Below are 10,209 nucleotides of genomic sequence, written 5' to 3'. Positions count from 1 at the left end.
ATACCTTGAGACTAGTATTACTACATAAATAGTTAACCATTTTATGTTAAAAAGTACACAAACTCTCATTGTACTATTCTCTCACAATCTTGTGATCTCTCAAAAAGAGCAAGTGGGAGGGCAAATGGAAGAGGGATTTTGAGAGGTCACAAACTTGTGTCCGTCACAAGTAAGATGGTCTATAAAAAGTGACCATTTGTAAGTATTATAAAGTGTACTTTTTATATATGGTCACGTTTTAACATAAAATGAATAGTCAATTCGTACCAATTATTTGTTTACCTTTAATTTTAGCATAAAGAGCTTGTTAGGCCCAAAATCTGGATATGGGCTGACTTGGGGCAGCAGGCCTGGAAGCGTTACGGGATGCAGGATATCAGGGAACTAGGGTACCAGCGTCAGCAAGCAGCGCAGGGTATGAGCTTTGGTCCACACGGAAGAGGCTTGGGAGAGTCCAACATCTTGCGAGATCCGAGGAAGGAAAAGTCCTACCCAATGTCAAATTAGGGATAACTTGGAGGGAAAGCAAGAAACCCTAGCCCAACGAGCTCCCCTATATAAAGAGCCTCAATGCAAAGAAGAAAGATCATCAGAAAATACAAGAACTACACCCTAGCATTCATAGCAAGCATACGAACTGTATTTCCTCTCGAATTATAGTGAAAATATTGGTGGGATTCCGTCTCCCCCCGCGGTTGTTTCCCACATCGGGTTTTTCGCGTCACCAAAATTGTTTGTGTTCTTTGTTTATATTGTTCATACAGGATAACACACGACAATCTTTCAAATCATAATATAGACCTAACTCTAAGACCGCTTTAACCCCAAATTGGTAGAAATTTACCAAAACAGTTTGGCGCCCACCGTGGGGCATAGTGGTCGTCTTCGTTAGTCAGTCTACTCAACAATCAAAACATGTCCGGACACAAAGAAACAACCTCAGGCGACGTCGGCGGTGCACTGAAGAACAAGTGCCGCCCCCTTCAAAGAAGAACACGATACCATCTCCCAAGCAGCGGCGGCGGCAAAGACGTACAACTTCGGGTAAAATCACCATCACGCTTTCGGATACGGCAGACCAAGCAAAGTCAGAGTTCCCAGGTAGTAGCAAGCCCATCTTCGGGAAGGGCTCAGACTAGAGATCCAGGAGTCGCTCGGGGGGCAGCAGGAGTCATTCGATCGAAAGAGGAGCACGGCCAGCAATGATTCGGGCTCCTCCGAGTCCCACCAGCATCATGATAAGCGGGTTGGACACGTTAGCCAGGACCATCAGGACTATGCAGAGCGAAAATAGAAGCATGAGATCCCAGATGGAAGAGGACAACAATCTCCTCCGAGCTCAGATCAACGAGTTAAGAAACCAGGCCGCTAGTTCGACCCCTTGGATGCAAGAAGATAGATCCGGAGGGCCGCCAGAAGAAAGCAGGGATCGAAGGCAGACACGGGTGTTACCACGCGAAGTAGCACTCACGCTAGACATGGATGGAACACCACAGCCAAGAGGAGGCCTGATCCCAACAGGACTGGGGGCATTAACGCCAGACGAGGAACCAGCACGCCAAGAGCCTACACCCACATCAGGCGCGATGGGGACAAAGCAGAGAAGCTGGGGCTACGATTCACGGTCCCAATAACAAGGATGCCAGTTACGAATCAAGTTGAATATACCTGGGAAGGCACTCCGGCGGCAGCGACATCGCAGGTACGTCAAACAGAAGCCATGGAACAGCAGAACTTCGCACGAGGAGCAGAACGTCAGTCACAGGGGCATCTGCGACCCACCGGGAGAGAGACATACATAGAACAGCAGTACCAGAAACTACGGAGCCTCCTCCGGAGGGTCCCGGGAATGCCTCTGCCTATGGAGATGGCTGCACCAGAAAGCTATGCCGACTCACCATTCACCGACGATATAGCTACGGTGGCCTTGCCAAAAGGATTTAGCGTCCCAACGATGACCCTCTTCGATGGAACCACAGACCCCTGTGATCATATAAGTCAATTCAAGCAGAAGATGATGGTTACTACCGCCACGGGAGCCTCAAAGGAGGCATGTATATGTAAAGGATTCGGTTCAACCTTAACCGGAGCAGCATTACAATGGTTCGTTGGCCTGCCTAACGGGACCATAAGTTCATTCGCCGATCTGGTCAACGCTTTCAACCAACAGTTCTCCAGCAGCCGGAGAACACCCAAGCAGCCAAGTGATCTATACAGGATCGTCCAGGAGATAGGTGAGTCAATCAAGGACTACGTCACTAGGTTCAATGCGGAAAAAGTCTCAATACGAGGCTGTGATATGTCCACTGCCATCAACGCCTTCAGGCAGGGCTTGGACAAGGAGTCAAACCTCTACAAAGAATTAACGATGTATCCTTGTGAGAGATTTGAGGAAGTCCAGCAGAGAGCTACTGCGGCGTTAAGGTTGGAAGAAGATATACTGGCTAGAAAGGGTATAACAAACTTCGACAAGACAAGCAGGAAATTCGCACCAGAAAAGAAAGACGACAGAGCTAAGCCGTACAGCAGACCCAATGTCAGCAGAATAGCAGAAAAAACTCAGCAAATTGACGATTCTTCGCATCCTCCTAAGCTATCAGAATACGGATTCAACACCGGAATGAAAGGACTGCTGAAAGCACTGAGGAACCTGGGTGATCAGGTAAGGTGGCCAAAACCCCCCACTCAGGACCGACCCAACGATGACAGAGACAGCAGCAAAAGATGCGAATGGCACCAGGATATAGGTCACAGAACAGAAGATTGCTACAAGTTGCGGAGGGAGGTGAAGTTCCAGGTACGCAAGGGAAACTTGGACCACCTATTACCACGTGGGGGCAAGCAGGATAGAAGAGAAGCAGCAAATCAGGTGCTTCCTTCTGCTCCACCCATATGCACGAAAATTATTAACGTGATAACAGGCGGATCCAAGCTATCAGGTCTGACATATTCCGCCGCCGAAAGGAAAGCCACCGGAAGTAAAGGGGATCATCCAGAAACTTCGTACAGAGTAAGCCAGAGCAATTTACCCCCGGTAACTTTCGATGAGACTGACATAGAAAGCGGCGCAGAGCAGCACGACGATGCCCTAACTATAACGTTATCCATTGGCAATTGTACCGTGCGGAAAGCATTGGTAGATACAGGGAGCTCTGTGAACCTTATCATGCTCGAAACCCTCAAAACCATGGGTTTTGACAAAGAAAACCTGATAAAGAAATCTGTGCCCCTGGTGGGATTCAGTGGGGAGACCGCGCATTCGGTGGGCGAGATAACCATCCCAACGTATATTGAAGAAGTTAATAAACTAGTGAGATACCTAGTTATCGAAGGACCAACCACCTACAACGTGATACTAGTAAGACCGTGGCTGCATCAGATGAAAGCAGTGCCTTCAACATATCATCAGTCTCTCAAGTTCCCAACACCATGGGGCACGGTTACGGTAAAAGGAGATCAAGAGGAGTCCAGAAACTGCTATACCCAAGCCCTCAAGGCCACAACCAAGCTCCCCTCATAGCAATTACAGGACCGGGGCACCTCGACAGAATACAAGGAGCCTCCCTCGGAGGAACTGGGCCAGATACACTTGGACGAGGAACACCCGGATAGGACAGTGTTGATTGGGGCAACTTGCAGTGAAGAGCTGCGCAATCGGCTGATTCAATTTCTCAAGAACAACATGGACTGCTTCGCCTGGTCCCACAATGATATGGTAGGCATAGACCCATCCGTTATTTCGCATAAATTAAGCGTGAACCCAAGGTGCACCCCAGTACAGCAGAAGAGAAGAAAATTCGCGGCAGAAAGAAATGAGGTCATTAACAAAGAAGTAGACAGTCTCGGCAAGCAGAGATAAAATTAGAGAAGTCAGTTACCCTGAGTGGCTCTCTAACGTAGTAGTGGTGCCCAAGAAGAACGGCAAATGGAGGGTATGCGTAGACTTCACAGATCTAAACAAAGCATGTCCCAAGGATCCCTTCCCACTGCCACATATCGATGCAATGGTGGACGCTACTGCAGGACACGAGGTACTCACTTTCCTCGATGCCTGGAGCGGTTATAATCAGATCAAGATGCATCCACAAGATCAAGAGAAAACAGCATTCATGTCGGAAAGAGGCATATATTGTTACAAGGTCATGCCCTTTGGCCTAAAGAACGCCGGATCCACGTATCAGCGGCTGGTAAATAAAATGTTCAAGCAACAAATAGGAAAGACCATGGAAGTATACATAGACGACATGGTGGTGAAGTCCAAAAAAGCAGGAATGCACATGGAGCACTTAGCAGACACCTTCCAAACGTTAAGGGAGTTTAAAATGAAAATTAATCCGTCCAAATGCTCGTTTGGGGTATCTTCAGGAAAATTCCTAGGGTACATGGTGACCCAGAGGGGAATTGAGGCAAGCAAAGAACAGATAAAAGCAATACTCCAGCTGGAATCACCCAAGAAGCCAAAAGACGTACAGAGACTGGCGGGGAAGGTGGCGGCCCTAAACAGGTTCATATCAAGGGCCTCGGATAGGTGCAAACTGTTCTATGACATATTGAGGAAGAGTCAGAAATTCGAATGGACTAAGGAGCATGAAAAAGCATTCGCAGAACTCAAAAGCTACCTAAGCACGCCACCGTTACTCGTGAAACCTGAGCAAGGGGAACCACTATTTTTGTACCTATCAGTCACGGAAGCAGCCGTAAGCGCAGTCTTGGTCAGAGAACAAGAAGGAGTGCAGCATCCCGTGTATTACATTAGCAAGTCTCTGCTCCCTGTGGAGACCAGGTACACTTCCTTTGAAAAACTAGCATTGGCTTTGGTTACTGCTTCTTAGAAACTGCGGCCATAATTTGAATCTCACACCATCCATGTCATAACCAATTACCCGCTCAAGACTATTATGAGGAAGCCTGAACTTTCAGGCAGAATGACTAAGTGGTCAGTACATCTTAGTGGCTATGACTTGCAATTTGAACCCAGAACAGCGATAAAATCCCAAGCCCTAGCAGATTTCGTCTCTGACTTCTACCCCGCCACCCGTAGGGAGGCAGAAGAAGGAATGCTGGCGATAACAGGGAATCAGGATGGCGAACTGTGGACCTTGTACATTGATGGAGCCTCAAATGCAAGAGGGGCTGGCGTAGGTCTGGTCCTTCGATGTCCTAAAGGAGATATGATAGTGCAAGCCATTAGGTGTGAGTTCAAGGCAACCAACAACGAGGCCGAGTATGAAGCTCTCATACTTGGGATGCAGATGGCATCAGGGCTCAAGGTGAGGAACCTGAGGGTGTACAACGACTCCTTACTTGTGGTAAATCATGTAAACAACGAGTATGTAGCGCGTGATCCAAAGATGATAGCTTACTTGAAAATAGCCACGGAGCGAAAGTCAAAATTCAGAACATTCAAGATAACTCGGGTGCCCCGGGAGCAGAATGTGGAGGCAGACGCTCTGGCCACGTTGGGATCCACCTTCCAGCCCGTAGAACTATCAAATATACCGATTACTCATGTGTTGACCCCAGCCATCCAGGGAGAGCCAGATCAGAGACTAATGAAAGAGGATGTACACATGCAGTGTGCACAAGAAGCCAGGACGCTGGTTTCCACAGTAGGACAGCAGAATGCAGACTGGAGGGTTCCATATCTAAATTGGCTAAGGGATAGGACACTCCCTGAAGACAGAAAGGAAGCACAAAGTTTTAGAATAAAAGCTTCCAGGTATATCATGATTGATAATATTCTCTTCAGAAAGTCATTGGCAGGACCATGCCTCAGGTGCTTAAGCAAAGAGGAAGCAGAAACAGTATTGCAAGATGTACACAGCGGAGAATGCGGAAACCACGCTGGAGGACGAAGTCTGTCAAACAAAATCTTGAGACAGGGGTATTTCTGGCCCACCATGCGCGCAGACGCAGTAAACCATGCTAAACGCTGTGAGTCGTGTCAAAAGGCGGCTCCAGCAATCCACCAGCCAGCAGAACCAATGCATCCGATTATCTATCAATGGCCATTCATGATGTCGGGCATGGACATAGTGGGTAAACTGCCCAGGGCTCCAGGAAACAGAGTATATATGCTAGCTATGACCGACTACTTCTCAAAGTGGATTGAAGCAGAAGCAATGACAGAGGTAAAATAGCAACAGGTGATCTCTTTCATCAAGCGCAACATCATAAGCAGATTTGGGATACCATCCGAGATCATATGCGATAATGGGTCCCAATTCATATCGGATAACACCGAGGGCTTCTGTGCACGATGGAACATAACACTAAGAAAGTCAGCCCCCAGATATCCACAAACCAACGGCCAAGCCGAGTCCAACAATAAAATCATGGTGGAGAACCTATGAAAACGGCTGGAAGAGTTGGGGGGAAAATGGGCAGATGAACTACCACTGGTACTCTGGTCAGACAGGACAACACCTAAGATGGCAACAGGTCAGACTCCGTTTAGCCTTGTATACGGAGCAGAGGCAGTAATACCCTCAGAAGTTCTGGTACCCACGCATAGATACGGCTGTCAGACGGCAGAGCAGAACAAAGTCGAAATGGCCAGAAGTCTGGATACAGTTGATGAGCTACGAGAAAGCGCCTACATACGTATGGCATCATATAAGCAATCTGTCGCAAGGACGTACAACAAAAATGTCAAGATAAGGACCCTTGAAGTGGGGGACCTTGTACTCAGAAGGGTATTCGAAAATACCAAGAATCACAAAGCAGGCAAATTTGCCTACAAATGGGAAGGGCCATATCAGGTCGAAAGTGTTGTCAAGAATGGGGCATACATGTTGATGACCATGAACGGTCAAATCCTGGATAAACCCTGGAACATCCGTCACTTGAAACGGTACTTTGTCTGACAAAGTGCCAAAACTTTAGTGTACAAAGGACCTTTCGAAAGTCCGTGAAGCAAAAAAAAAAAAAGTTTTCAAAAAAAAAAAAAAAGGGTGGTGGGGGTTAGTATATGCTTTAGGTATTAGTATTTTACACAAACTTGGTTTCCTTTTAGTTTTTTTTTTAGTCAGAAAGAGTCGTTTTTAAACCAAGTAGTACAGGTTGTGGCTTCCTGGATCTAGGTGTTGCCCTGGAACACCATGAGACAGCACCAGGTAATTTGCACTACTTTGGACTTTATAACGCTTCTACGAAGAAAGGCTTTGGTACTAATGTTGGTTACTTATCAGATAAGGCACACTTTGAGGGTCCAGCCCCTGCCATGTGAGGCTACGAAGACGTTTATCTTAAGTCAAGCCACATGAAGAGCATACGCCGAGGTAGCGCGCAGGGTTCGACATACTAAGACCACCCATACCTTAACGTTAACTCAGTAATTCCTTAGCTAGCTATGTCGTAGATCAATGGGTGCACGCACGGATTTCAAACGCCTGGAACCACAAGGAACACAACATTCCTTGTTAGTCAGGAACATTCAATGGAGGTAAGCTCTAAGTCAGCCAACCCTAGTGATAAGATATTTTACGTCATGGGTAAAATATGTTATCAAAAATCTGTCGCCAGAAACAGGAGCTGTGCACCTGGAGCCAGGTCAGCTTCCTGGGTATGTCTATGTGGAATCAAAACTCCAGAAATCAGTGGCAAAAACGCAAGTGTAACAAAAGTAGGGCCTAGAAACTAGGGCCCGGAGCTACTTTAAGTTAGGGCACCTGCTACCATTAGCAGGCGCCATCAAAAGTTCAAAACCTGCACACCGGCAGGCACAAAACGGACCAAAACAAGAAAGAAAATAGTTTTTTACAAACTTGCGCCACACAGGGCCAAGTCCCCAGATAATCTGAAATAAAATTTAAGAGAGGTCAATCCTCTCGATGACTGCTTCCTGACCATTGCTCTGCTCCCCATACACTATTTGCTTCTCCGTTACAGGTGCCTGAACAGCCTCAGGAGTTGCAGAGGCGCCATCACCAGCCTCCCCAGCCAGGATCTCCTCGATAGTCCCAGATATGGCTCCAGAAATATCCATGGCTATGTACTCAGGCTCCGGATTGGCAGCTTCAGCTTCAGGAGGGAACAAGGCGCTCAGGTCCATGCCATTGGGAAATGCACGAGCAAACTCTGCCAGCTCCTCCTCCAGGTTCCAGGACGTGTGCCTCCCCTCAGTATAAGCACGGATGCAGTCGATCCGCCCCTCAAAAGCAGTGTAGGCACCCACATTTTTGGCTAGCTCAGCCATCTCTTCAGCACGGGCCTCTGCCTTAGTCAACCCGGCAGTCAGAACACAGTTGGCCTCCTGGGTCCTTGCCAGCTGATCTTTAGCTGCCTTCTTCTCTTTTAAGGCCGCATGGAGCTGCTCCCTCAACTTAGCACAGGTAGCTGTGAGCTCCTTGTTCTTTCCCACAGAGACCAGACATTCAACCTTGGCCCTCTGCAGCATCTTGCGAAGGTAGAGAGAAGATTGGAGAGCCTAAAAAAAACAACACCTTAGTCATGGAAGCACAGGGGCAAAGGAAGGAGAGAAGCAACGAAAGGAGGCTCACCTGGAAGCAGTGTTCTGCAGCCAGGTCGGTCATTTCTTGGGGGGCAGTCGAGTCAAATGCCTTTGAGCAAGCTGGGGTCAGAAGCCTCTCTAGTGCAGGCCAGTAATTGGCACGGTCAGCGTCCCCAAACTCAGCAGGGAGGCGTAGAAGCAGTTCGTCAGTATGAACGTGGGATCCAGGTGCGCGTGATATTGGGGTGACTTCAATGGGTTCTGGAGCAGGCCTAGAAGATGACCTTCTTCTTGAGGAGGCAGGAGAGTGAGAGGAATCAACAGTTCTCTTCCTGGCATGACGCATCAGGATCTCGGAGGCGGACGGTCTAGCACTTCCTGCAGGGGCACAAGAACGCAGGGGATCAGGATAAAGAGCCAGTGGGGACAGGGAATTCCAAGAGATTGAATGGTGTTTACCAGAAGACATGGTTTCCTCGGTAGCAGAGTTGGCTAGGCCAGAGAGCAAAAGGGGAAACAGCCTGCGGTCCTCGGGGATGGAAAAGAGCTTGGCAACAGAAGTATCCTCGTCCTCGGATTTCTCCGGTTTCGTGAGTTCTGCATCAGATCAAAGAGTAAGAATAGTAAGTGACAAGAACAATCAAAAGTAGATATGCAAAATATACTTAATCTTAGCAAAAACCCAGCGCTCGAACAAGTAATCAGCATGAATGGGGAGAGAATCAAGCTTGACATAGAAAAAGTCCTCATACCACCCGCCGTCCTTCCCTTTAGCAGCCGATTGGAGGAAGTTTTCAGTCTTCTCCACATCCCTGAAAGTATATTGGCCGTGCACCAGTGACCGACACTCAAACCTATGGGCCAGATCTGATAACCCTATCCCAGTGCCCAGGCTGTTGTTCAGGGCAACGGTGGACAAAAGGATCCTCCATGCATAAGGGGCGATTTGGGCCATGGGTAGGGAGTTCAAGCGAATGAACTCCTGAATCATCAGGGGAAAAGGGAATCTAAGGCCAAGGGCGAAGGGATAAGTATACAGACAGATCCACCCAGCGCGGATGGCATCTGCTTTCTGACCAGGTTTGGGGATGAGGATCACCACATCATCACCCAGCCCCAGCAGAGCTTTGATCCTAGGTATATCCTCTTGGGTTAGGTGGGAGTTGCCAGAATGCAGTCTTTTGAGGACTCCCTGTGAAGGGAAGTCATCGTTTTCGAGGTCGATAGTGGTGGAAGAGGATGATGTTAAGCGAGTCTTAGCCATGGTAAACGAGGAGAGAGAAACGAAAGTACCTGAGGGGACGGATGAAGACGGCGCTGGCAGTGAAAGGACGTTGACGAAGAAGGGGTTTGGGGAGACGGAAAGTTGAAGGTTTTGAGGAGGCGAAATGATGAGGAAAGAGAAAAAGGTGGAAGGGTGAGAATAAATAGGAGAGGGTAGTTGGGGTTTTCAGAAATGTAAATTGAAATGGAGTATGCGAGAAGTCACTCAACGATACACTGCAATTTCCCGTTCAAATAATTAGGGTTGCACTTTTCGCAGAAAATTGGGGGCAAACTATTAGGCCCAAAATCTGGATATGGGCTGACTTGGGGCAGCAGGCCTGGAAGCGTTACGGGATGCAGGATATCAGGGAACTAGGGTACCAGCGTCAGCAAGCAGCGCAGGGTATGGGCTTTGGTCCACACGGAAGAGGCTTGGGAGAGTCCAACTGTAATACTCCGTATTTATAAGTCTTGGGGTACTCTATCGAGTA

The 10,209-nt window shown here is 48.1% G+C and overlaps 2 protein-coding genes across 2 annotated transcripts; both read left to right on the top strand.

Moving 5' to 3' along the window:
• Positions 1–1,639: 1,639 nt before the first annotated feature.
• On the top strand, positions 1,640–3,520 carry LOC141642695 (uncharacterized). Its single transcript, XM_074451570.1, has one exon. It carries the CDS (start codon positions 1,640–1,642, stop codon positions 3,518–3,520), a length of 1,881 nt encoding a protein of 626 aa, XP_074307671.1.
• Positions 3,521–4,898: 1,378 nt separating this feature from the next.
• On the top strand, positions 4,899–6,140 carry LOC141642677 (uncharacterized). Its single transcript, XM_074451546.1, has one exon. It carries the CDS (start codon positions 4,899–4,901, stop codon positions 6,138–6,140), a length of 1,242 nt encoding a protein of 413 aa, XP_074307647.1.
• The last annotated feature ends 4,069 nt before the right edge of the window (positions 6,141–10,209 follow it).

The sequence above is a fragment of the Silene latifolia genome, chromosome 1 (assembly GCF_048544455.1).
Source record: "Silene latifolia isolate original U9 population chromosome 1, ASM4854445v1, whole genome shotgun sequence".
NCBI classification, from domain to species: domain Eukaryota; kingdom Viridiplantae; phylum Streptophyta; class Magnoliopsida; order Caryophyllales; family Caryophyllaceae; genus Silene; species Silene latifolia.
This window is presented reverse-complemented; position numbering and strand designations above follow the sequence as displayed.

Bases quoted from the DNA above. Each gene is read 5' to 3' on its own strand.
- LOC141642695 (XM_074451570.1), top strand. From the start codon at position 1,640: ATGCCAGTTACGAATCAAGTTGAATATACCTGGGAAGGCACTCCGGCG.
- LOC141642677 (XM_074451546.1), top strand. From the start codon at position 4,899: ATGAGGAAGCCTGAACTTTCAGGCAGAATGACTAAGTGGTCAGTACAT.